General features: G+C 30.6%; 4 protein-coding genes and 1 long non-coding RNA gene across 7 annotated transcripts; 2 read left to right on the top strand and 3 right to left on the bottom strand.

The window, feature by feature from the left end:
• Window positions 1-5,587: 5,587 nt before the first annotated feature.
• Window positions 5,588-8,815, top strand: LOC137808067 (vesicle-associated protein 1-2). The gene is given in 11 exon segments (XM_068608974.2): window positions 5,588-6,180; window positions 6,269-6,339; window positions 6,563-6,644; window positions 6,755-6,870; window positions 6,964-7,128; window positions 7,215-7,265; window positions 7,839-7,916; window positions 8,618-8,659; window positions 8,662-8,740; window positions 8,743-8,774; window positions 8,776-8,815. Coding segments are annotated over 11 exon segments (801 nt in total). The 5' UTR covers window positions 5,588-6,128; the 3' UTR covers window positions 8,809-8,815.
• A 3,247-nt stretch (window positions 8,816-12,062) lies between these two features.
• Window positions 12,063-14,216, bottom strand: LOC137805949 (uncharacterized). 2 transcript variants are annotated; one of them, XM_068605824.2, is made up of 3 exons: window positions 14,037-14,216; window positions 13,607-13,688; window positions 12,063-12,326 (listed from the first exon to the last, which is right to left on the bottom strand). In XM_068605824.2, the coding sequence occupies exons 1-3, from the start codon at window positions 14,130-14,132 to the stop codon at window positions 12,160-12,162; spliced, it is 345 nt and encodes a 114-aa protein (XP_068461925.1). In that variant the 5' UTR covers window positions 14,133-14,216; the 3' UTR covers window positions 12,063-12,159. The 2 variants fall into 2 exon arrangements, with proteins under 2 accessions (XP_068461925.1, XP_068461926.1); XM_068605825.2 differs by having other exon boundaries at window positions 13,607-13,682; window positions 14,037-14,201.
• Window positions 14,217-15,814: 1,598 nt separating this feature from the next.
• On the bottom strand, window positions 15,815-19,351 carry LOC137808066 (uncharacterized). Its single transcript, XR_011080648.2, has 3 exons — window positions 17,431-19,351; window positions 16,968-17,073; window positions 15,815-16,089 (listed from the first exon to the last, which is right to left on the bottom strand). It is a non-coding gene; the product is annotated as an uncharacterized LOC137808066 (long non-coding RNA).
• A 316-nt stretch (window positions 19,352-19,667) lies between these two features.
• On the bottom strand, window positions 19,668-20,778 carry LOC137808065 (leukocyte receptor cluster-like protein). Its single transcript, XM_068608973.1, has one exon. The coding sequence runs from the start codon at window positions 20,634-20,636 to the stop codon at window positions 19,971-19,973; it is 666 nt and encodes a 221-aa protein (XP_068465074.1). The 5' UTR covers window positions 20,637-20,778; the 3' UTR covers window positions 19,668-19,970.
• A 675-nt stretch (window positions 20,779-21,453) lies between these two features.
• Window positions 21,454-24,282, top strand: LOC137808064 (uncharacterized). 2 transcript variants are annotated; one of them, XM_090299626.1, is made up of 2 exons: window positions 21,624-22,563; window positions 22,721-24,282. In XM_090299626.1, the coding sequence occupies exon 2, from the start codon at window positions 22,805-22,807 to the stop codon at window positions 24,146-24,148; it is 1,344 nt and encodes a 447-aa protein (XP_090155752.1). In that variant the 5' UTR covers window positions 21,624-22,563; window positions 22,721-22,804; the 3' UTR covers window positions 24,149-24,282. The 2 variants fall into 2 exon arrangements, with proteins under 2 accessions (XP_068465073.1, XP_090155752.1); XM_068608972.2 differs by having other exon boundaries at window positions 21,454-24,282.
• The last annotated feature ends 2,833 nt before the right edge of the window (window positions 24,283-27,115 follow it).

Here is a 27,115-nt window from a genome sequence, read left to right as displayed (position 1 = left end):
AAAGACGAACCTCATTTCTTTAATCTTTAATTTGAAAGAATAGAAAAATGATTTCAAAGATGAATCATTATTTCCCTTATACTTCAACTAGGAATTTGTACTAGTACATTCAATAGTCTTGCATAGTTTAGGGATTAAGACTAAAAATAATTTAAATATATCTTTTACCCTTAATTCTTTATGGTGTCTTTTACAAACAAAATTGTAATGCATATTTGAATTCCAAAACAAATTGTGTGGTGGTAATTAATCTTAATAATATTATCTTAATAGACTTGAAGTTGAAACAATAGTATTATCAATAAATATTAACAAAAATTTCAAAGATAGATCCTCATTTACTTATTCAACTGGGAAACTTATTCAATATGTTCATAGAAATATTTTATCAAATATACTGATAGTTATTGTTTTACATGTTACCAAAAAAAACTTTATAATAGTCACATATTTATCACATTCAGCCAAATTGTATATGTTTGCCTTGCTCACATACAATTTGAATAAATAATCTTACCTTAAAAAAATTATTGTACACAAGAAGAAGGGAAGGATTTGCATCCAATCACCATGAAAACATTAATCATGATTATTTACTACACATTAATAAAAAAATAGAAAATAATAATAAAAAAGAGTTTTCCAAAATAAAAAATAGGATTCATATAATGGGACACATTCAATTGTAACATTAATCACGATGTTATCACACTTAATTGTAACATTTGGAATATATAGCATTGGATGATATTAACATATTCAATCCATATGGTAATATAGTTCATCTCAAATATGATTTAATACATTTAATTTTCAAAAACTTCTTTCAGCAATTACAACAATGGGACACAATGTTAATTTTTTTTTAATCAACAAATATAATAAATAAATTGTATTTTATTATATTGTAATTTTATTCCCTCCACAGGTGCTCTACAAATATTAAGACGTTCCAAACATAACCTAATTTAGTATTTTTAACAATGTATTAACTTCATTTTATTAGTATTTCTTTCATTGCATTAATTCTGAAAACATACAAAGACCATGAATGTGCGAATGGTTATCAAAACTCATAATATTTTCAAGATATAGACAATATTTCTGTTGAAAAAATCAGAACTATTTTTCTTTTTGTTAATAAATTGATACTTGCAAAAATAATAAGTAGATGAAAGAAAAATATAGTAAAATAAAATAATGATACTCACAATTTTTTAATTTTTTAATGTGAAAAACTTTCTCAACTTGAAAAATAAAAACTCACGAGACCTAGTCTAAAAAATGTCTCAATTATAAATTAGAATTACAATATTTGTTTTTCTCACTCTTAAGATGACATCTAATCTCACAAAAAAAAAGGATGTAATATCATGTCTTTCTATCCTTTCACTAAGATTCTAATATCAATTCTTACATTTATTTTTTATGTTACTCTTCTCACTTGCTTGTTTGTTTCTCTTCATTTTATATAGATAAAGAGAGAAGTGCTTCTTCATGTAAAGAAAATGGATAATTATTGTTTGTTATATTTTCAAGATACCTTGAAAAAATTATCTTCAACTTTTCGGATTGAACTTCATAGTATTCAATAAATATATAATTCCAAAACTTTGGAATGATCATCATTGAATATATTCAATAGATCAATTATCAAGATTCATTGGCCATGGTCTCCATTAAATTAAAAAGAAATTTCCAACAATTTTTTTTCAATTCATCTTTACCTTAAGTATAAAATTATTTTAATTATGTAAAAAACCAAACTTGTTTTTATATTCTATAAATTATTCGAATAAATTCTTAATAGAAGAAATATACTGATATAATATAAACGTAAAAAAACATTAGTTTATCAATTATCACTTTTCTCGTGTGTAGTCTATAAAACAATTATACAAGGTATAGATATGTAAGTAATGTAAACAAGTACGTAATTAAAACGGTAGGAGAAGAAGGATATAAAATGTTTAAAATATAAATCTTGTAAAATATTGGACCTTATTTTAAAATGATTATTTCTTAAATATTTTATATCAATAAAATTATTAAAAAAATCTTGTAAATTTTTAGAACATTAAACAATTATTTTTTTTCTAATTAAATTTATGGTCTTGAGTTAAGATTTACAATCGTGTTTCACATGCATTAAGGATATGTCGGTAGATGATAAAAAGAGAAAAAAAAAAATCAAACCTAAACTCATTCTTTTATTCCAGTTTTTGGTAATTAACTGCACTATCATAAGAAAATTCGTGATTAGGTAATGGATGTGAGTTCATGTATGACCAGGGCCACGACAACATCTCACAATAATGCTGTATGAAAAATAAATTAGAAGTGTTTATTAGGTTGGATAATCTAATCACTCAATGTGATCAAAACAGTTTAAGTTCAATTTGTTTTCCATTAAATAACATTGGATTGAATTGAATTATGTAAGTTTTGAACTCGTTGGTATATCTAACTCAATATCATTTCAACATATAGCATGAACACAATTGATAGATTTATTATTGCATTTGGTCATGTAATAGTATCTGAGAAAGAAAAAGACATAATAATTTTAGTAATACCTTGTGTAGTGCCTTCCTTTTGTTTTTGCTTTTATTTTTATTTTCATCAATCTAATAACAAGACATTGTTAATGAGATATCTTTTCGAATTTCTTAAATTATGTTATTTTATTTAGCACATATATTTGTTGTTGTTTTTTTTTTACATTATACATATATCATCTTTAAATTATTAAAATATTATATTTACACTTAATGATAAGTGAATTTCTCAGACAAAGGATGATAATTGTCAATTTTATAATTACGAGATTGCCTTAGACTAATATGTTGTGATGTTGAGGAGTGAAAATTGTGAAACGTTTTAATTATTATTGTCTTAATTATTATTGTCTAAGAAGTGATCCATCATTTGATATGATATTATAGATATATTATCATTATACTTGACAAATTGAAAAATATCTAAAAAATTATTAATAATAAGATGATGTATCTAGACTATAAAAAGGAGAGATACACATCCAAGAGGGGTGCACAAAGATATGAAAGGGAGACTAGGAAAGAAAAGGGGGGACTTTGGCTTAAGATCCTAATATTCTTGGATCAAAACAATAAGTGATATGGTTACAATAACAAAAAAATTTGGAGAGACAAGTAAAATTTGAAAAAATATCATCATTTATGTTAAAAATAACTTAAAAGATTGATAGTGAAAGTGTTTAGAGGTATGTTTAAAAATGGATATAACTTGAATGAAGAAATAATGAATTTGTGTATATCATGTTAAAAAAAAGAGAGTATTATTTTGTTATAATATAATAACTTCAATCGACTAAAAGTTAAAAATATTGTTAAAATCATGTACCTAAATATCTTACAGAAATTTATATATAAAAAAGTTGTTGATTTTGTTATAATATTACTAGGCATGAGATAGATAATAGTTTTTCATTATTAGAATGATTGTTATAAGATATAATACACTATGATTTTTTACATATTGTGTTTTATCCTGTGACTTTTATATGGTTGGAATGATTAATATTAAATTTTATTACTCAATCAACAAAAATCTGAGTTTAGTCATACTAAATTAGTTGATTAATTTGTTTTCAAAAGATCCCATCCTAATTCATTGGAAACAAACTAAAACTGTACTTCATCTAGTAGTATATAATATTAGTATAACCACTCAACAAAAATACTAAAATATAAATTAAAATTAAATATATTTGATATGTATTATTATAAATTATTTTTTTTGACAAAAAATATTTTCACATATTTTTTTACTATAAATATTTAAAAGATTTTTTTTATAAATGTTTAAGTGATTTAAAATTTGGATTAATGATAAAATCAATTTTATATGAAATGTTTAAGAAATCTAAAGTTTGAATTACTGAAAAAAAATTATTTTATGTAAAAATATTAAAAAATATATTTCACCCAAATATTTATTAGGAGAAATGATAAGATGTATAAAATGATGAGGATGAATAAGTGAACAGGATCAGGTGATTGTGCAGGAAAAAGAAAAAGATGACGTATCATAAAGCGACTTTGTTTGTCCTTTTTTACCACAACCTATTTAATATTTATCTATTTATAGTTCATTTTGAAAACTCTGCACTCTGCTGCTCATTTCTCACGTTTTTTTCATACTAGCATTTTTGGAAATTCAATTTATCACTTTCCATTTATTATTGACTGGTCAATTGAACTTTTGCATAAGAATTGTCAAAATCATGTAAATTTATTTACATTTACATAAAAAAAATTTAATAATCACTGTATATATTCTTATTAAATAAGGAGAACATTAAATAAATGTAACCATATATTTGATATCTAAAACATACAAATATTAATAAATTACGTTTCATTATTTGTCTACTTAAAAACGATTAGTAATAATCTTTATATATATATATATATATATATATATATATGAAATATTTAAATCTTGAGTATAATTTTTTTTATTTAAAAAAATATTGATGAACCGACTCAAAATAAATTAAAAAATTTAAGAAAGAATTAGTTAAATAATAAGAAAGTTAATATTAAAAATATATAATAATATACTATTTTAGTTTTTTAAATGAAAATTAATCTAAAATATTCATTTTTTTATAAGACATGCATACTTGGTTAAAAATGTTGCTATATATTAATTTGAAATTTCAATTTAAATATAATAGCAAATTTTATCTAGGAATCTCTAAAATCTATGTTTCATTTTGATTTTTAATGTTATAAATTTGTGATATTATGTTTATAATATTTTTATGTGTTATTTAATGATTCTAATAATTGTAACAATATTAATTGAAGTGCAATTTTAAAAATATAAGTTATTATTATTATTATCACTATTATTTATAATAAGAAAATAATTAAAAATTAGATAAAAATAAACACAATTGAAAAATGGTAACTAATAATTTTTTTTTAAAATGAATAAATAAATATATTTATTTTTTTAACAAAATAAAATAATAAATGATTAATGTTAATTACAAAAGTATAAAAAAATAACATTACTTCAAAATAAATACTTCCCATAATTATAGAAGCTTTCAAAATTGAAAAAAATACTCAATAAAAATAAAGTTAAATATTATTATTATTTTTAATATTTTATGTTTTGGTGTTTTGACATGTTTTGTTGTTACTAAATTAAGTTTCCACAGACAACTTGATCTTTTATTTATTTTAATAAACTTATTTTCATATTGTTTTAACTAAAGAATGGGGTGTTCCTTAGTGACTTTGATGTTGACATTGTCAAGTTAGTAAAAAGTCTTCCTTTTACTTTGGATTTTTGGGTTGTTAATTCTTTCTATGAAGAAAAACAAAACCCTCTTGCAAGTTGACCACAGTAAAGAGTAGAAAACTTCAAGCATTTTTGTGTGTGTGTATTGTTCTGTGTTTATGTTCTTACTTTTATCTGTGATATGATTTTGTTAATGGTTATTGGAGTATGAGATGCATGTGATTCCATGATGGATACCTCACCCAGAATTGCCCTCATTACATCCACCAACACCAATCCTTGAGAGGAAGAGAACACAAACCTTGAATAAAGAAATTGAGAAAACCTAAAATTGAATTTGGAGATTACAATTGCAGAGAAAAGGAAGAAAGCCAAACTACTACATTCCTATTCATAACAAAAATTAAATCAAGATCCATATTAATACAATGTGTGGACTAGGTGTAGAAGCCAACAAAAAAAGAGAGCATAATAACATGAAGAATGAAAAGTAATATTTAACCTAAAATAAGAGCTGCATCTGAAATTAATTACATTGTTTGGTAAACTTAACAATGAAGCTGAGTTTTTATTATGTTAATAAATATATTGGTATTGGTTTGGTGATGTGAGTGGGGGAGCGAGGTGGCTACTGATTCCAAAACTCTTTTGTATTGGGTGTGTGTCTGCTGTGTATTTGCCTAAGTTTGAACGCACTTTTGATACGACCACTTTCTCCGCCACAAAGAAAATAGAAAAAGGAGAAGAAAAGCGAATCCCTGCGTGTGGTGTTTGTGTGTGATCGGAATTGGAATTGCTCTGCATCTGGACTCCGTCGATCCATCTCCAAGATGAGCAACGGGGAGCTCCTCAACATCGAACCTCTGGAACTCAAGTTCGCCTGTCAGTTTCCCTTCAACTCCCTCTCTTTCTCTTCTCCTAGGGTTTTCCTCACACTTCTCTCATTTCTCCTTCATTCTTCTTGCTTTAGTTGAACTCAAGAAGCAGATCTCATGTTCTCTTCAGTTGTCTAATAAGACCGATGCCTATGTCGCCTTCAAGGTAACGCTTCAATTTCGCCTTCCTTTTCCTAATTAGTTTCGAGAGTGGTTCCGTCGTCGTTTTTTTGTTTTTGCTTCTATTGTGAGATCTGCTGCTTTTGATTGCGGCCGGTGAAATCGTAGTTTTGCGTAATGTAGGATTTAAGCCCTACGTTTTGCACTGTTCCTTTGATGACTGCGTGAAATTTGTGTGTTTATGTTTGGATTTTGGTTTTGTTTCTCAGGTCAAAACAACCAATCCGAAGAAGTATTGTGTTCGTCCGAACACCGGAATTGTCTTGCCACGATCTACATGTGATGTTATGGGTACTGATATGATTATTTTGAATGCGAATTGCTACCTTTTGTTTTGTTATGCTTTATGGCCGAGTAATGAATTGGGAACTCTTTTTTTTTTTTTTTTGCATAAATGGAAGTTACCATGCAAGCACAAAGAGAGGCTCCGACTGATATGCAATGCAAGGATAAGTTTCTTCTTCAGAGCGTAAAAACTTTTGATGGTGCCAGTCCGAAGGACATCACTGCAGAAATGGTATTTGTGTTGTGCTAGTTGCTTTTGCATTTCCATTTCACACTTTTTGTTACCTGGAATTACAAGATTTATTGTGCTGTTGGGATTGGCTAGTTCAACAAGGAGGCGGGTCATGTGGTTGAGGAGAGCAAATTGAGAGTGCTGTATCTTCCTCCTCAACAACCACCGTCTCCAGTACCAGAAGGTTCTGAAGAAGGATCCTCACCTAGAGGTTCTGTTTCAGAGAATGGAAATGGCAACGGTTCTGACTTCACACAAGTGGGTTCTTGATTTATTCTGTTTTCCTTTTCCCCTAAATTTCTGAGGATATCAATTGGAATGCCTTTTCTTATTGTGTATCTCAGGTAGCGAGAGGATTTACTGAGCGACCTGAGGCTCAAGAAAAATCTTCAGAGGTAAATTAGAAAGACTTTTCCTTTTTTTTGGTAAATATATGCAATTGAGTTATTAAGAAAAAACCTTATGATCTCACCTGGAGAATATCAATTGGATGTTAATTTCAATGCCAAGAGTTGTGTCCAAGTGTTTGCAATGTCTGATTTTTTCAATTGGAGGTTTTGACAGTAACAGTAAGTAAATAAAGGCTTTCGGAGATTTCTTGCTCTTACATAAACTCATTGCTTGTAAAGTCTTCTTTTCTTACTTAAAGCTATTCACAATTTTTGTTGATATTGAACTTCCAAGCAAATCATATGATATGAAGGAACATATATACATACTCATGTTGATGCTGATTGCTTCTCTGTAGAGATGGTTTTGAGAAACAAAACTTTCTAAAAGTGATGTATGTGTGATGTTTAAGTCAATTTTTTATATAATATATATGCATTTTGAATCCATTACAGGGTGGATCCATTGTATTCAAACGCTTCTTTTTGGTTCATGTGCTGTAAATTCGGCCCAGTTTATAACTTCTAAAGTTTGTATTGTTAGACAACTTTATTTTGATTATAGTTGCTTGTTTACAGGCTAGAGCTCTTATCTCAAGACTGACTGAAGAAAAGAATAATGCAATTGAACAAAATAGCAAGCTCCGCCAGGAACTGGTGAGGATTTACAGTATTTGGTAGATAATTAAATTTACTCATTTGTGTAATCTATATTTATTTTCCTTTTGATGATGGAGGAACTTAATCTTAAATGATGAGAATGATAGTGCTTCTGATTCTGGCAGTTGCCTTTCATACGTATTTTTATTGTCTTGTCTCTGAAATATCATCAAATATTCTAGCTATTTATTTCAAAACCCTGCTTGAACCAAAAGGTGACTGAAAACAGATGTTCTGTGTTCCACAGTGTTTGTGAGTTTTGATTATTTGGTGTATGGAAAGATGATGAACTCGGATTTTCTGAATCAGCTCGTGAGTTTAGTTTTTTGAACATCTGTGATGGATATGATTGATATTTGTGTTTCATAACTTTACACATTAATTCCATAGCAAAGATACTTTAACTTAGGTTGTTTATAGCTGTTTTTTTTTCCTCTCCTCTGCAATGATCTGCTAAGAAAACAACTCTTCCTGTCAATTACTTTCCTGCCACTTTATGTGGAAACAACAGTCTTCCTGGATTTTAGCCTGAATTATGACCGTGTGTGTTTCTGTTGTGGATAACTGAGTATGATTTCATTACAATTAAAGCAAGTACCTTTTTATGTGCCGTCACTATTGTATTTGATCTTCTTTATATGTTACTGTTAGCTTTGGACGTAAGGAAACACTTAATGCAATGATTTTACTGCTTGTAGGATCTACTGAAGCGGGAAAGCAATAAAAGTCGTGGTGGAGTCTCATATGTCATTGTCGTATTAATTGGCTTGCTTGGCATAATAATGGGGTATCTCTTGAAGAAGACCTAAGCATTTCTGTGCTTCATTTGATCGTAGTTTCTTTGTTCCTGACTATTCAAGCAATTATGAGGAAAGTTAAAATAGATTAATTCTGCAGATGTTGATTTTTCTTTTTATTTTTCCTGTTTCTTTTCCTTTTTTTTGGGGGTGGATAGCATTTTGGGAGTAGAAAACATTAGGGAAGTTGTGGGTCTATGGTTACTCTGATTGTGAACTGACTCATACTTTCGGTAGCATGCATTCTTTTTGTAACTTAAAAGAAGGGAAGCTACTTGTTTCTTCCTTTGTGGTTCATCTAGTGACTAAATGATAATGTCAAGTTGTCCGTGATGACCACGAATAACATCAATCTTCATGGATTCTATCGTCGTTTCATGTCAGTAGGATTACAGCATGTTGGTCATAACTCTAATTAAAAAGGATCAGTAATGTCCTTAAAAACCATCTTCATCCTTAAGAGCACGTGTCCGCATGTCACTAGGTTAGTCAACAGCTGAATGAGCTGAAAAAACTAATTTCAGTTTTAAAATGGGTTGAAATTGAGTTTTTACACACTTAACTTTTTAGTTTGAGTTACCATAATACTTTTATGTTATATAATGGATCATGTGTCTTTCCGACTATGTTTTTTAGAGCATAATCAATTATACTATGTGATAATTGAGTATGATTGCATCAATGGATCATAAATAGTACCAAATTCTCGTCTAGTCAAAGTAATATGTGCAAACAAAAAAACACTACAGGGAATTTATCTAACTAACTAAATGCATATATTCTAAACAATGGAGTCTTGTAAATAAAACAACCACTTAAGTTTCGTTCTTACAAAAATGGATTTCAAAAAATAGATTAAGAGAGTTTTGAGATGGAGAAGAGATGACTTTGAACCAAATTTTGTAGTGTTGATAAGGAGAGAACACATGTAAAAAAAAATCTTTAACTCCAATACTGTCACTAAGAATATAAAATATTTGTGAGGTGAGGATAAGATAGTAGAAGGAGTAATAATATCCTTTTTCATATAGACCTCACATATTTATAGATATTTTTATTGAGAAACATTAAATAGCTACTAATGAGATATAAATAAGTTTTCTAATAATAATCTATAATAGCTATGATGTGAATGTATCTACTTGACATTGGAGTATGTAGAAATGTATTTTGGAGTTTATTGACACCATACTCCTTCACACCTTTAGTAGCCTCCAACAACGATGACCACCATGAAGAGAAGTGTAACCAAGCTTTAACAATATCATCTCAACACAACAATGCAAGAAAGGAAGACAAACAAACAAATTAAACTTCAACAATGTCACTCGAAAACAGCGCAACAAAAAATGCAAAAAATGGGAACAAATCTACATGATCATGGGTTTATATTGTGCTTATCCAACGACTCTTAGAGTTTGTGTGTTCAAGTCTTTATTGTGCCTTAATGACTTTTGACATAAGTAGCTTAGTCTTATAACCATCGCGTAATGTACAATGGAATCTGATTACGTGCATGTTCAAAAAGTCCAGTATGTAATGTTATTGTCTGCTCAGTTTCAAGTTGAAAACAATTCTTAGGGCATGGTGTTTTCAATATAAGGGCAAAGTGATCATTCATGCAATACCACATGTGTTTCTTAGTTTTTCGCAACACATTTGAGTGAATCAGATTAGGTGGTGGATCCCATAATCTCTCCATTTCCCTCTTCACCTTTTTTTTTCATACACACATGACCAGTAACAAATAACAATTGTTCATGTGTCCTCTTCGAAAATATTAGGGTAAATAATCTATTAAATATAACAAGTATTGACATTTATTACCTATGTAATTGAATACATGTTTAGTCATTAGTATTTATCATGTATTTTATTAAAAAAAATAATTTTATTAAAAAAGTTCCTACGGGAAATGAACTCAAAGAATGCAACTCGTTGTGAGGACTAAGTATTTCTTGGAAAACGAGTTTTTGGTTGGTCTCCTTTGAGATGGGAAAGTTCATCTGCAAAAAACTTTTCAATGCTTAAGTCAGTAGAAACACAGAGATAATATGTTCTTTAGTTGTAATATAAGAATTTAAGAGTATGAGATAGAATGAATCTGTACTTTCTAGAGAGTGAATATTTATAGGTTGGTCAGGTGGTGTCTGAGTGGACTAGTCATGTAATCGCTATTTATTCCCTAATTAGTCATTCCTCCCTTAAAGCTCATTGATTAGGAAATTTTCTTCTTGATTGCCTTTTAGACAAATAAAGGCTCGATTACAAACTCAGATATCGTGTGTCCGACCTCAAATCTTGCAGTTACACATTCATTGTTCCGACCTCAAGTCCAAAAGATAACATCGCTAGGGTTAATCACCACATCTAAGGTATTGTCTACTTTGGAGGTTGGAATAGTGACGTTGTCTGTGGGGACGAAAATGTGTTCCAAGCCCTCAACTAGGGGGAATCCACTTCCTTATACCTCGATAGGAGGGCTTGTTCCAGTACTATCAATATACTCTTTCTCCTCCAACCCACCTAGTTGAGGGCAAAACAAAATGACATCCAAAATCATGACGGAGCATGACATTCAAAACAGAATGCGATGATTGACCCTAACGATACTATTTCTAAAAAAAGGAGAACAATTTATCATTAAGTTTGACTTAATCTTTTACCCTTTGTTTTTGTTTATAAAATTGATTTTTTTGTTATGTTAATCTTTATTGTAGTGAACCGATTAATTATCCAAATTATTATAATCCACAGTTCTATATTTTACATTTCCGCTATTTACATGGATTTTTTTTATCATTTTATATTAAACCATGGTAATTATCTCAAATAAACACTCGAAAACCATCTTTAGGTCACTTGTGATTGAGCATGTAACTAGGTTAGTCAACAGCTGAATGAGCTGAAAAACTAAATTCATTAAACTTAGTTTGAGTTACCATAATACTTCTTTATTTGTATATGATTATATCAAATTTTAGTTATATATGCAATAAAAAAAATTGAGAGGCAAATTATTTTTTGCAAAAAAAAAATTATATTAAGTTTTGAATTTGGACCACTCCTTGAGAAACAGAAAGTGCATATGATTCTATTATGAACTCAATTTTATAATGGTTAGTGTCTCCGTTCTCTGTAGCAGTCTTCTTATGCTTCTTCTTAAAATATCAAAGAAATTTCCTATAGTAATGGTAAGAGACTACAAAATCCTTGTTGAAGTTATTTTAAATTTTCGATTGGTTGTGTTTAGGAGAGAACATGATTGTATTAGGGAAAATAGGTTGAAGTATTTTCTTTCTGCACAAAAACGTTTAAAGTGGTGAAAAAAAATAAAGGAATGAATTGGTAGCAACATGAAGTAGCATAGATTTGAATGGTTTTGCGGCATCTTGTGATTGAATAATTTGTTGTAGCTAAGACATGGTTATGTTAGATTAATGTTAGTGAGAGTGAGCTAAACAAGCAGAGAGGGACTTGGGTTCATCATTCGCACTCTGAAGAAGGTTGCTTCTTCTAATGCTTTCGTTCTGCAAATTGCAATTTGCTATGAAATCTCCCTTTATAGTTACTTCTCTCTTCTGCACATCCACACTGTATTCTGTCAACCCTGCATATAAATTCTTCTACTTTTGCAACATCATCACACTTCACTCATTCAAATAAATTAGCTTAATGATACAAAAGTACCAACCTCTCTATTTTTTTTCTTTCTTTTTGGCAAAATAAGTCATTAATTAATAAAATAAATAAAATTTTAAAAAATTATTGAGATGGATAAATCGTGCACGACCTTATTATAAATAAGTTGTGTCAGACATAATTTCAAACTAACTAGATTTAAATTGAAGTAAGTTGTGTTAAAATGGTGTCTCAATATTAATTAATATCTAATTATAGTGAAATTGTGTTAAGAGGACACGATTGATTTATTTCGATAATTTTTTAAAATTTTATCTAATGATAATTAATCTATAAATATTTTAGTTTTTTTTAAAAAAATAATTTTTGTGAGGCCTTATTAAGCTAAAATAACACTATAAATTTAATATATAAAATAGATACTTGAACTATTGTTTTGTCTTAAAAAGATTAATTGAAGTATTTGATTTTTACACATCCTCCTACTTTTAGATAAACAAAATTATTGAATGTTTCTAAGTATTTCAGATATTAAATTTACTTATTTGTGTTTAATATTTTATTCATTAACAAGCACACTACAAGGAAAACATGAAATAAAAACCAATTTTAGAGATAAAAAATAATTACTTGCTATAGTAACTAAATTAGAGATCATTTCAGAAACTAAAAAAAAATAAAATTATAAATTAATTTCTATTATTGTTAAATGGTTCTAAATTGGTATCTAATTAACTACCAAAGTTTTAACTATCAATTATTTAGTTTCTAAATTTGGTAGCAAAAACTTTGGTTGCTAATTAAATATCAATAAATCATTTAACAATAATATAAACTAATTTAGAAACCAAAAATTTTTTAGTCTTTAAAATGGTATTTAATTTAGTCACTATAACAACTAATTATTTTTTATCTCTAAAAATTGATTTATTTTATAATTTTCTTGTAATGACAAAAGATTTATAGGAAAAATAATAAAGCTTTTTTTTTCTAATGACTGATTCCAAGACTTGTACCACCAAACTAAATGGTTTGACCATAGTTATATCTCTATTCAAAACATGAACAATGATACACATGGTTACAATTATTTGATATTTAAATAAATTATTATTTCATTCTAAAAAAACAGTTTGATACCTTGAATCTCAAACAAACTTTATTTTATTCTAAAAATATGGTTTGTCAAACTCGTATGATGACAATTTTACATATTTCTCCACAGAAAAAACAGAGTTTGAAACCTACCAGTCATTCTTGAGACAACTCTGAAAACTCTTCTCCTGCACCCATTGCACCCCATATTTGCTGCTATTACCACAACCTGAAACTGTTCATCAACCATTACAAAACATAGCACTGAACTTGGCATCTCTACAATCATCTATTTTTTGATATTACAATAACTTAATCAGAAGACTTCAAACCATTTTCTTTGATTAACAAACATTACAAATAAACAACTTTGTTAATCACCATAACATTGGTGTGAAGTATTTGCGATCAAGTTGATGATTTCTCTCTTCTCACCAACATTTTTTCTATCTACAAGACTTTGATCAATAGGATAATAATATTAGAAATAAACTGTCAAATTACAAGAGACAGATATTAAGATTTAAACTCAAAAAATTTGAGACTATGGAGGATTAATTGTAGAGAATAGTAGAAAACCTACCGGAGGGAGGGTCAAGTTCTCCATGTGTAAAAGGGAACGATTATCATTTGTAGTAGCCTTCATGCAAACCTCTGACTCTGTGTTGTTAATGGCCATTTGATTATCAAAATCTCTTCTTGTTATGCAGTCAACATCTTGGTTTTTCTTTTTTCACGAGCTTCTGGTTTTAAAGTTGCCCACTAAGATTTGGGAACTAAACCTTCTATTAATATATGTCATGTTTGGATAAATAATTATAGTTTGAATAATTCAATGGTTCTGTGCACAAAGCAAACCCTTCATCAAGCATTTGATTTGACATGAGATTGGTTGTCACCTTCCAACCACCAAATTTAACTAGCTGACCTTTTGGCTTCATGATGCCTCTCTCAGTCTTTTTTAACAGATAAACTTGTTATTGAGATTTTGAGTGGAGATAGATTAGTTTAAACTATATAGATTACTAGTGAAAACTGGCTACTAATTATGGTTTTTTAATTAGTGTTGTAAAACTTTATTTGAGATTAATCTGATTTAATTGAGAAATCAGATTATAGAAACTTTATTAGACCTTGGATTGAATCTGCTTAACTCAGAGTTTACCTATGATCTTCTAAGTCAATTATGGAAAGTTTATCCTTAGACATAAAAAAAACAAAACAAGAAGAAAAAGGGTTGTGACAGCTTGCCAAACAATATAATCTCTTTTTATTATGGAGGTGAGCATCATAGGCTAATCAAGTAATCTACTGAACAAATCAAATGTCTAACTTGAAAAAGAAAAGGAAAATATTGAAATATTCATACTACCAGTTTAAAAAGAGGAAATAATACTCCAAATATGACATACATAAATTATTTTTATATTGTCATTTCATTACAATTTTTTATTTATATATAATAAGTTTGTTAATTTTCATTATATTTTTTTTATAATCATTTCATTAAAAACCATAATAATAATAATTTATACTTGATTGACCATGAATATTTTACTTAATTATATTTTTAATCCTCCAAATATTATAATTGTGAAGTTTTAACTACTCAAGTTTTTAATTGTACAAATTGAGTCTTCTAAATATCATAATTGTACAAGTTTGATTTATAGATGCATGGTTGTGAAAGATATATTGATAGAGAAAAACGTGAAGGAGGAAAAATATATGAAAGAAATGAAACTAGAAATGATTCAGTTAAAGAAACTCGCTGCAGAGGAAGAAGGAAAAAAAGCTCGGTCTGTAAAGCTTTTCTAAAACACACATTTCATGTTTAGGAAAGTTAATTCCAAATATCACGTTCTTGAAATCTTGTTTTATGATGTATTTCATGCATTATGTTTAAAAAAGAATAATTTAAAAAATTATGGAATTCTGTCAAGAAATTGTGGGGATGATTAAGAAAAAGTCGCATGATCGTCAAGGTTGCAGGCAACACTTTCTAGAAAACAGTTAATGTGAAAATTCATTATGAAAAGCACATTCTAGAAGATATTATATCATTTTGAAAAAGTTTGTAAAATTTTATTTTGAAAAAAGAATGTATTTCATGAGTTACGAAATTTTCATTCCAGAATACATTTTATATGTTCTTAGAAAACTTGTTTTAGATATCTGGTTCCAAATTGTTCTGGTTTCAGAAATCATATTCTAATACTATGGAAAGCTTATTAGGAAAGATTTCCACATCCAATAATCCAGATGTCACCTTTATGAAGGGTAAAATGATCATTTTAAAATTATGGGAGTGTAAGGAAAAAAAGAAAGCCTTCGAAGCAACAGATTACTCAACAAACAAGGTGATTAAAACTTGGCTCAGCATTGGATTCAGCTGGTACGTGCTTAAGAAACTCCAAATAATAAATAAAGTATTTCATTATTGGTTAAACAACTTAATTTTGATGACATGACGGGACAGGAAGGACTTTAAACCAGGAACAAAAGCTCGACCGAATTTGCCAAACATTCAAACAACAAATTTCACTTCTGGAAATGGGGGAAGGGAAGAAATTTGGTTGCATATTTGCCATTTGTATTCCAGGGCCTCCATCCCAGCGCTCCTCTTGCTCCAGTGTCTGCAACACAGAATATTGCCAAATTTAATGTAATCAAACTTCAAGTTTTTTGATAATCAAGAAATCCAAGATTTGTAAAATTCGTTCTTATATGTAAGCAATGCATAATTAGAAACTTTTAAAACGAATAAATTATTAGGATTAAAAAGATCAAGAATTTAAATTGATCTACCCGAATAATGTCCCCGTTCTCAACAGCTTTTTTCACCCTATTAAACCGGTTGTATATAGATAAAGAACCAAACTGTTTTTATAACTAGTTTAGAAAACCAATCTGGTTTTAGAACCGTTTTAAGAGACCAAACTGGTCTGTAAACAGATTCCAAAAACTGAACCGGTTTAAAATCCAGGTTAAAAAATGAAACCAGTTCTGAACTGGTTTCAAGAACCGTACCAGTTTGAAAACCGATTTCAAACCAGTTCTATATGATTGAGTGTTCAAGATCAATAAGCACCATTAACAGTACGGTCTTGTTGCGAAAGAGTCAAGAATCTTTGGTATACATTGCAACATAAAATTCAAAGTATTACATCCTCTCTCTGTTTTAAAAGAAATAATCACTAAAAGCTCAAAGTCCAAACCATATAGAGATTTGCATATACTTTCATTATGTGGTGGCCGAGCAAGTGCTTTTGCGGCATATAATAAATATTTTGTGACATAATAAATAATTAATACAAATAAAGCTTTTGAATGACACGCTTTAATTCCTTGATATCTATGATGCATTCTGCAGTAAGGCACAATAGACGTGCATTTATTTTAATTAATCTTTTTCTATCTACAACAGAAATAAAACCAGAAAATTCTTCTACTCTAATTCAATGTTTTTGGCATTCATTGATACTTGAATAGCTATACAACATAATTGCTTTACCTGTTGTTTTCTTGTGCTACGGTTGATGGGGGTATGATTTTTACTGCCAAAGTTTCATTGCTGCTTAGTCTGAAGGGTGCTGCCAAAGTCTCATTGCTGCAAAATTCTGTAGAATTTTTATCTGATTAGCAGTTTCTAGCATAGATTACAATCCTGGTCTGTAGTTCCATACAAGTATCATAAAATGGAATCCAAGCATGAAGAAAAGTAACAAGTTAATAACCAGAAACGAAATCAAGAATACAAAGTCCAAATCACTAAATACATAATAATCCTAATTCAAAGTCTCAACAAGAAAGAAGCAATCTACATTTTCAGTCATCATTTAGTGTAACAGAAGATGCTGAATAAGTAAAGTCTTGTGAGGGAATTGGTGACAGCAAAATTACAAAAACAATGTTACTTATCAGTCATATTATAGTAAGCATGCTACAAAAATATAGTATAAAATAAATATTGTTACCTTGTTCAAATCTATCGTGCTCCTCAAAATCCTCATTTTCATTTGAGGACAATGGTGAGGGTGTGTCCCTTTAAGAATCTTGCCTGCAAACAAGTGTTTCTACCATTTGTGGTGTACGAGAACTGCAAGCACATCTCTGCCATCATGCCATGTTTGCAAGAACTAGAAATCGACCTGAATTTAGTTTTCACCAATTCAAAGTATCCAAATCTCCTTCAATCTTTTCTAAGGCTTCACCCAAGTACTTACTTAATTCAGATTTTTTTAGACCTAATCAATTTAAAAAACTTGGTTATAGCGATGATGATCATCACTACCTCCTTCACTAAGTCGAACCTATCGTGAGTTAGCTTCAAACATATTACTGCCACCATTACTCTTCAAAATGTAATCTCAAACTAGATCCCACTTTATTTTTCAAATTAGATGCCACTTCACCACCAAAACTTGGAGTAATGAGCCTGAGTGAATTGCAATTTGTATCTCGAATGTAAGACAAGAGCAATCATGAGGAGCATGTTTAGTTTATCAGGATTTCCCCAATACCTATCATATTTCTTTTTCATCTTTTCAACCTTAGTTCTTACACTTGCACCCATATCCTTGGATGTATAGATTGATCGATTTTCCTTCAATTTCAAATAACTCAAACGTATACATTTTCGGCACATGATCTGAACCAAAAATGCATAAAGTAGTATCATCATATAAAGCCGCAATTACCTGTTGAAACAAGATAGAACAGCTGAGAAAAGTTGATTATCATATTTCAAATTGAAGGCAGAAAAAGTAGAGAAAAAAGGTAGTGGTGGATGAATGCATACAAGAGTCTCTTTTATGCAGAGGAAAAGAAAAGGTTTATGGGTGATTTGGGATATAGGGATTAAGGAGCAGAGAAGACAAATTACAAGATGGCCTTCACTGCCCTTGTGTCTTACAATGTTGTGCGCGTTCATGATATGGCAGTCTGGTAGGAAACAATAAAAGAATATTGGATGGCAAAACAGTGCACTAAATAAACAGTCCGCTCTGCACTGAATCTATTTTTTAAACTAAATTAATATTTTTCATAACCGGTTAGGTTCTAAACCAGTTCAGTTCGAACTGTTTTTTTGCACACCCCTAACACAGCAGGAAATTGACCGATTTGATGCGGTTAGAGATTGACTCAACTGGAAATTGCTAGTGTTCAATGGAAAGCCACCAAAGAGCCACCACCAAGTCAGTTGTATATTGCCAGAAGTTGCTGGAAAGTCACAAGATAGGCTGTGAAAAAGCTGCTAGATGGTTGCCAGAAAATTTACCTGGAAAGACAAGGGTAATTTGAAAACAACAGTGACAGCTTGCTGGATTTTTTTCTGGGAGTAGTGGACTACAGCAACAGTGACTTAATGCACCACGATACAACGTGGTGTACAATGGAAACCAGAGATGTGACCACAGAGGAGACATAAATAAAACATAAAACTGCAGAAAATTTTTGTTAGTAAGGTTATCGAACTTAATTCTAAACTAGTGGAGCTTTTGTAAACTCAACCCTTGGATTCCAATTGTAAACTTAAGAGTTTACTTAATTTAAAAAAAATCTATTAAAATATATACCTTATGTACAACATGATGATCTTAACAAGACAATAATTCGATATTTTCACTTCATAATAAAGAAAAGCAACAAATCATATTAACAAAGCATGATGGTTCATTAGTGCTAAATAAGATTAAACGATATAGATGACTAAATTATATATAAAATCATAAAAGCATAAGTCCTTAATATGAACAATTAAAAATGGAGTTAATTTCTTCATATCATCTTAGTCATTATAAAACATTGTCATTGTGTGAGATAAGAATCCGATAAAATTTACATTTAATTTTAATTTCAAACTCGTTAGTCCGCTTCTTGACTTGTGAGTTTGAATTTTTTTTTTTTTTTATCAGCTGTGAGTTTGAATTTTACTAAAGTTTTATGAGTTTTCTCACTCGAAAAAAAGTTTGATAGTGTGTTAGCTTGTTTTCTCTATCTAGAGATTTTGACAACCTTGTGGTCAGAATTTGTGCTTAAGAATGCAGGAAAACAGGGTGAAGGATGCCATTGGAAGCAAGCAGACATGCTGCATCAAATTCTTTTTTCACGAACTTAAAGAAAGCAGCAAAATTCATTAAGACAAAATAAATAGTAAAATGAAATTTGAAGAAAAAAGAAATTAAATGATGCAAAAGCATTAAACTTGCAGATTGAGAAACAAACCAGAATCTGTAAGAGTATCTTCTCACATTCTGGAGAATTATCTTCATCATCTCCATAAATACAATTGAAATGAAAAGCATAGAAGCATAGACACATTCTGGAAGCATAGGTATCTATAAGCTCATGAAAGAAAACCAAACCACTTTGATTAACTATATTAACCTATCTTCCCTTACAAAACTACATGCTCCATCTCAGACTCTAAACTACAATAAACTTCAGATATTGTATGGTAATGATGGGGAAACTCTTAAAGAAAAACAGAAAAAGAAAACCCAGAATATTATGTTCATCTGGAGACCCTCCTCCTACTGCCAAAAACATCTCTGTGACTCTGCATCTTCTCGTGTCTCAAAGCCCTCTCCCGGTCCTTCTCTCTTCTCTCCCTTTTCATTCTCTCCTCCCTCAATTCCTCCATCGTCTTCCTCTTCTTCTCACCCTTATTCTCTCTCCTATCGCCGTCACCACTTTCATCCTTCACAGCATCATCATCATTAGGTTTCCGAAGATACCACGGCAACTTAACCCCCTTTCCTGCAAGCCCGTAACCAAGCCTATACTTCTCATCCTCCGGGCCCACAACAACGGCGGGCTTGGGCCCTCCCTCCTCCCTTTTCTTCTTCTTGGCAGGGGGACCCTCATTCTGAGGCTCCTGAATTGGGTCAAAAATCTTGATCCCTTCGAAGAGGTTGATGTGGCCAGCGTCGGAAGAAGGCTCGGGCTCGAGTTTGGGTTCGGGTTCGGGTTCGGTAGGGGGAAGCTTCGGTTCCAAACCTCGAGCGGTGCGGAGACGCTCGAGACGGAACTCGGCGTCGCGCTTCCGAGCCTGGTCGCGCTTGAGCTGTTCCTCCCTGGCGGCTTGTTCCTCGTCGCGGCGAACCTTCTCTCTGTTCTCGTAATTGTAAACGTTCCAACGCTTCTGAGGGAGAATATTTAGACCTCCGTGACCTCCCATTTTCGATTGCCCTGCCAAAGAGAATCAAATTTGAACTTTTCTGAATGTCAAAGAAATTTGGGATTTTCTGTTCACTACAAACCTGACGCAACCCTCACGGAGAATTTTAGACGGCTGTATATATACAAATTTTCATGTTTTATAAATTAAAATGATAGATTTGCGAGTTTTAGTTTTGTTTCCAATACTTATTTTTTATTTTATTTCTATTAAATTTAAAATTACTATGTTTTTAATCCTTATCAAATATACAAATGTTAGTTTTAATTATTAAACAATTATCTTTTCAAATTTTGAAATTATTAAAGTTTAATGTTTATATTAATTTTCATTTTGTATATTTTTAAATAAAATATACGTATGGTGTGTAATTTTTCTTAAAATACAGTGTGTGCAATTATTTTGTGTGTGAATACGACAGTTTTTCTCTATTATTTTTCATTACCATTATTCAATCGGTTTAAGTATTTTTTTTCGGTTTTCCGTTTTTTTTTTTAACATTAATAATCATAGTTTATTGTGGATTTTGTATGTTAGTGAAGTATTAAGATAAGTTATCATATTGAAATGTTATGATTTAAAAATATAAAATAAGAAAAATACCAAATATGAAAGACGTGTTTGATATAGACGTGTATGATTCAGAAGATTAGTTATCTTCTAGTTTGTAGAATCTTCATTTGACAAGCATGACAGAAAAAAAACTAACCTATAATATCACTTTCACTTTTCTTCTTATTTACTTCTTTTATTGTTACCCTAATGTGCAATATTTTGAGATGTATAATTGTTTAATGGCATCATCATAGAAGGGAAGACTCATTCTTGCAGCAGACAAGTTGGAAAAGGAAACCAAACCAACATTGAAAACAAACCTCCAATAACATTATTTGACGCCATGAATCAACGCCCTAGAATACTTCTCAATTGCCTAAGCATCTACGTCAACTTTATTTCATTCACGACTTTTAGCCACCTAACTTTTTTGTAGTCATGGTACCTATTAACGCGAGATCGCTTTTACTATTTTATATCCAAAATTTTCAAATTCCATTAAAATGGTCAAATTTTGTCTCCTTAGTAATCCAGACTGTGTGGAGAAGAACACAGCACTGTTGTGAACCCAGAAACAACCTTAGATAGATGCTTATGGTCGATATACAGCATAACATAACTCTGCAGTAGTACGATCTAACCCACAACAGAAGCATCATCTTACCCCTGAAAGATAGATGACAATAATCGGCTGTGACAGCAATGGATCCATGGATGACACCAAGTTCAGCAAACCGATGCCATGGATTGGCATATACATAGCAGCAGCATCTCTTGCCTGTCTCGTAGCAATGGCTGCAGATCTCATACACGGAATTCGAGGCCGCAAATTTTGGTTTCCTTGCAAATTCTTCTGTTTAAACGCCACTTCCTTGGCCATAATAGCTGTAGCAGTGAAGTTATCAGTGGATCTCAACACCCCTATGCCACACCGCCAGGATCAGCTATCAAAACTCAGCAGCAGCGCCATGATCTGCACAATAATGGCCAATTCCATGCCGACTCTTGGGATCACCGAGAACAAAGACACCATGATGAACCTCGTGGCCATGGCCATCCTTGTGGTTACCATGATTGTGAACATCTGCATCCAGTTTGTGACCGGTGTCATCTATATGTTCTGGGTGGAACATGCTGTCATCATGCTCCTCATGGTAATTTTGTTGATGACCATGACCTCGTCAGCCGTAAGTATTCCAAAGATTAAGCACTATTTCGAGCTGAAACTTAAGATGAACAAAGAGGCACTTAAGGAGTGCTCAAAAGTGTTTGCTGTGGACGAGAGGAATCAAATCGTCAACGAACTCAGAGATCAACTGATGAAAATTTGGATGATGACCCACACAAGCAGCCCTCAATTTGTTCTTGGAAGGTCAGTGTCTTGTACTGCTTCTGGTGCCTTTTGTCTTCTAAGTACCATGGCATTAGTAGAGGCCCTGCTTCGATCTTACTTGATGCCGTGGTCGTTTGATTTTTGCTCTGGTGACTGTGATTACAAGTGGTCCACCATCTTAATTCTCATAGTTCAGGTTGCTGCAGTGGTGGTGGGTACTATTGCTCCTGCTTTTAGATGGTTCATTGCCATATCCTATAAGTGCCCAAATGTGAGGAATATGACCTGCAAGAGAAGGTTACATGTTGAAGGGTACTGGACTACCAAGCTAATCTCAATTAAAGAAAGCCCTCTAGGCTTTCGAATTCATAACAGGCAGAACAGAAAGCTGGCTCATGATGCAAAAACTCTTGTACTGTCTTTCTGTATCAAACTTCAGGTGGGGATTGTGCTAATGAGTAAAGCCACCCAGTACGTTTCAATATCCTTCATGTGCTTGATCTTGACATGTTGTGATCATTGCAAGAAATTGCAATCCAAATTTATGTCTACTGTCTCGAGCGTTAGCTCGGGAACAGGATCAAAGTCTGCTCCGAAGCTGGATCTTAGACGTTTTGTTTTGTATCTTGAAGGTGAGGAAGAGTTAGTTGAGGTGATGCTGAAACAGAATCGTGATGCCACTATTCATTGGGTTAAAGTAGGAGAAAAAAAGGAGCCAAAACTTCTCATTGAGTTATTGGAGAAGAAATGTTCTTTGTTGCAAGGATTCAAGGGAGTGAGAACATTTGATAGTGAACAAGTTCGTTCTTTGCACTGTGGAGAAGCAGCATATAGTTGGTCACTTCCTCTGGTGACACTAGGTAGCATTGCAGTGGCCCTGCCACACATCAGCAGGGATTCAGTCAAAAAATTGATAAGCACAGTAAATGAAGCACTCCCCTTTGTCAAGTTCATAGAAAATAACCTGGACAAAGAAAGAGAATTGTATAAACTCAGATCGGCAGCAGAAATTGTTTGGCTTGGAGTTGATCTATATAATAAGTGGCTAGATGTGGATCTTCGTGAGCTCTCACTTCAAGATAAGAGCCCCAAAGAGACACTTGAGCAGCTAGCCGATGCTGCAAAAACCAGGTATGAGAAATTTAAAGGCAAATATAGGCACGTATGCATTAAGACGAGTCCTTCACTATGGCCCAACAAAGTATCTGCATCTCACACTATGTACAGAATATGCAAAACTGCTCTCTTAAATCAAGAACTATTAAGAGACAATAGGAGTGAGAGGCTCTTTGAAGCACTTACAGCGATGATTTCTGATATAGTGGGTGCATGTCTCACCAACTTACCCTTTGTTATATCCGACAAGTGTTTGAATAGCACCATTGAAGAGAGAGAGGATACTGTAAGAAATGCAGTTTACATTTTTGGCAAGACCAAGAAGATTATAGAAATGATAGAAAAGAGAGCATTTCCCCGCGTCAATTTCTGCCGAGGAACCTACATTGAAGATTGGCGTTTAATGCATAAGCAAAACAGTTTTTTTCACACTGTTCCATCTTCACCGGAGATTGACACTCCTACAGATTCTTCCACTTCAAGTGATGTTTGCCTAAATATTGACTAAAACAAAAACCCAGAGGCTCTGGTGAATTGTATAATTGCTGGAAAAGCTTTTAGATTTGTATAAAGTTTATGCAAATTAGGACATTGTATGTGTAAAAATAGTTACTTAATCTACTTAAAATTTGAGGTTAATTATATCTAGAGTGTGATGGGAGTCTAATAACACTTAAAGCATCCTACATCATATTTTCCATTAATAAAAACATTTTAATATAAATTTTGTAATTTTTTTAAATTCTAAAAATAAAGAGAGTTGTTCATGAAACACTGGGAAACTTGTATTTATAAACTACATTAACATATTATTTTAATTAATAAAATATTCATATAAGCCATTTTCATTGAAAATGGTTTTACAAGATAAGTTTTTGTAAGTAAATCACATTATTATAAGAGTTTTATATTATTATTATTATTTTATTACGTGATGATGTATATAAATGAATTCAATTAAAAATATTTATTATTAAAAACTTACTAAGCAACTGTGTTAAAATAGGTTGTTTTAATACTAAAATAAGTATGTTAATTAACTCTAAAAACTTATATAAAAATGTTATTAGAGTTGCTATAAGGGGTTAAGGGTGTAATTAATAGAAAAAGTAGAACAAGAAAAATAAAATAATAAACAAAAATATTGGTTTCTCTGCTATAAAGATAAAATAGGGTAAAAAAATGTGTATACTGAAACTTTATATTTTTTACGTAGAATATATTATTATTAACAAAAATTAGTTATTTACCATGCAAAATTATTTACTTTTAATGAGCTGGCAAATACAGATAAATGGCAACCCAGATAAAGAAGAAAAAGGAAAGCTGTAACAGAATATGCCATTATTATTCCAACTCGGATCCTTTCTCTCACACTTTCCCTTCAAACTCACCAATGCCATTAACAGCCAGAATTAGCCTTTTATATTTCTGAAAAGTGATATAGAGATGTTTATTAAATTGGATAATTCTCCTCATATTTAACCTAATATATTCTAATCCAAATATAAATAGTTAAAGGTTTTTAATTAAGTCAGATTCAACTCCTAATATTTTAAGGGTAAGATATTTGTTAATATAATAAGTATTGAAATATTTTTTTATTGGTTTTAATATAATAAATTTAATTTTATTAGTTTTTTTTTCAAATTTTGTTAAGGGTTTGGTTAAATTTGTACGTGGATGTATTTAATCAAAATTCATGTGTTTATGTAAAAATTAATGTTATTAATTATTATATATTTATTTTATAAATTTAAAATCCAAATATTATTGAAAAATATGGAAGGAGGGAAGGAAACATTGTGGAGGACATTGTAGAAACATTATAAGGGTTAAAGAAAAAAAAAACACATAGCAAAACATGAAGGCTAGGACTAGGGTCAGTAGGAGAGGTATTGTTATGTGAAGACTTGTTAGTGGCGATGATGCAGAGTAAAAAATCGACCTGCTCAAAGGTATCAGGGTCTCCTAGCAGGTAAATTTATTCACGGATCTATCTGTGGATAATATTAAAATTATTAATAATACTATTAATATAAATAATTTATCTATACCTATATATAAATAGGATTCTTCTCTTAACTGTTCTTAATTTTTTTTCCTATCGTTATATTAATATTTAATTTTATTATTGTATTATGATGTCATTTATTAAATGGAGCAACCATTTTGAATTGAAAGAAATAATTTATTTTGAAAATTAATTGCATAATGAGAGGGAGTGTCTCTTTTATGAGAGAGAAATAAATATTAGGAAATGTGACTAGTGGCCAAACAGTGAACAATTTTATTATTAATGAGCGGTTACCACTTTCTTCAGTAGTTTTCACTGTCACCATTTACATCTACTTTCTTACGAAAAAAGTAGTTTTCACCAATTATATTCACTTCCTTATAAGGAGTAGTTTTCACCAGTTTCATCCAAAGAAAAAAAAAATGTTCATAAATTTTGACACATTTTGAACCCTCTTCCTTCACGCTCCATGTTCTTCTCCTACTCTCACCCGTCTTAGTCCCTCCTCAATCACCATTGTACAACAACAACCACCATTGCTTCCTCCTTCTCACACTTCCCAAAACGTTCGAAGTAGAGACGCGTCTCATTGTTATAGGATTTGAACATTTTTGTTTTTATTGCTTTCTTAATTTTTTTTATATTTTTGTATGAATCCTAAGCCCAGCTTTGCAGGCAAAGTTTTTATGTCTACTAATGTTTTGATCTATTAGATATTACATAAGTTGGAAGTTTGGTAATTTGTATTTAGTTTATTATTTTATTTTTTTCAACTTCTTTGCATTGGAAGACGTGGATTCAATTGATATGGTGATAGATTCTACAACTTCCAACATACAACCATTTGCATTATGTTTTGACATTGTTTGCTGGTCTATTTTTTTTAAACCTTAATTTTAATCTTGATAACCTTACAAAGTTCGACATTACACCCAAGTTAAATCAAAATTTAATATTCAAAAACAATAAAATGAAAATATAAAAAATTAATATAAAATCTTAATAAGACTATTATCAGTTGTGCATTTAGATCATTTACATATTTTCTCATATAATTTAATATTTATTAAAATTATATGAATATATAAATAGTAAAAATGAAAAATGCGGATACACAGGCACGTGAGTGCCGGTGTTCCCGCTAGTATATATAAAAGGAATTTTCCAGTTCTAAATTTTTTTTCTATTTCATTCTTGTTTAATATTTTATTTTATTAATTTATTTTGGTTATTTGGACATCTTATAATTTTAGAAATTAATAAAACAGTTTTTTAATTTTTTAATTTTATTTTTATTTCTTCTCACTTATAGGAGAGTTGAGAAATTGTTAGGTTAATTTTATTTTGTTGTCACCTAACTAGCAGTAGAGAGAAGAGATTGATTAATTTTCTGTTTTAAACGAATATTCTTCTTTATTAAATAAGCAGTTAGGAGATTGAAGAGATGAATTACTTTTC

Source organism: Phaseolus vulgaris, chromosome 3 (genome assembly GCF_051622355.1).
Source record: "Phaseolus vulgaris cultivar YP4 chromosome 3, ASM5162235v1, whole genome shotgun sequence".
Taxonomy (NCBI): Eukaryota; Viridiplantae; Streptophyta; class Magnoliopsida; order Fabales; family Fabaceae; genus Phaseolus; species Phaseolus vulgaris.
This window is presented reverse-complemented; position numbering and strand designations above follow the sequence as displayed.

What these genes read in the sequence shown, in the direction of transcription:
- LOC137805949 (XM_068605824.2), bottom strand. Translation starts at nt 14,132, where the DNA reads ATGGCCATTAACAACACAGAGTCAGAGGTTTGCATGAAGGCTACTACA. An exon ending in AGAACTTGACCCTCCCTCCG is followed by an intron (nt 13,689 to 14,036) that starts GTAGGTTTTCTA and finishes GTTGATGAACAG; the next exon opens with TTTCAGGTTGTGGTAATAGC. An exon ending in AGTTGTCTCAAGAATGACTG is followed by an intron (nt 12,327 to 13,606) that starts GTAGGTTTCAAA and finishes ATTTATATGCAG; the next exon opens with GGTTGACAGAATACAGTGTG.
- LOC137808065 (XM_068608973.1), bottom strand. Translation starts at nt 20,636, where the DNA reads ATGGGAGGTCACGGAGGTCTAAATATTCTCCCTCAGAAGCGTTGGAAC.
- LOC137808064 (XM_068608972.2), top strand. Translation starts at nt 21,869, where the DNA reads ATGACAATAATCGGCTGTGACAGCAATGGATCCATGGATGACACCAAG.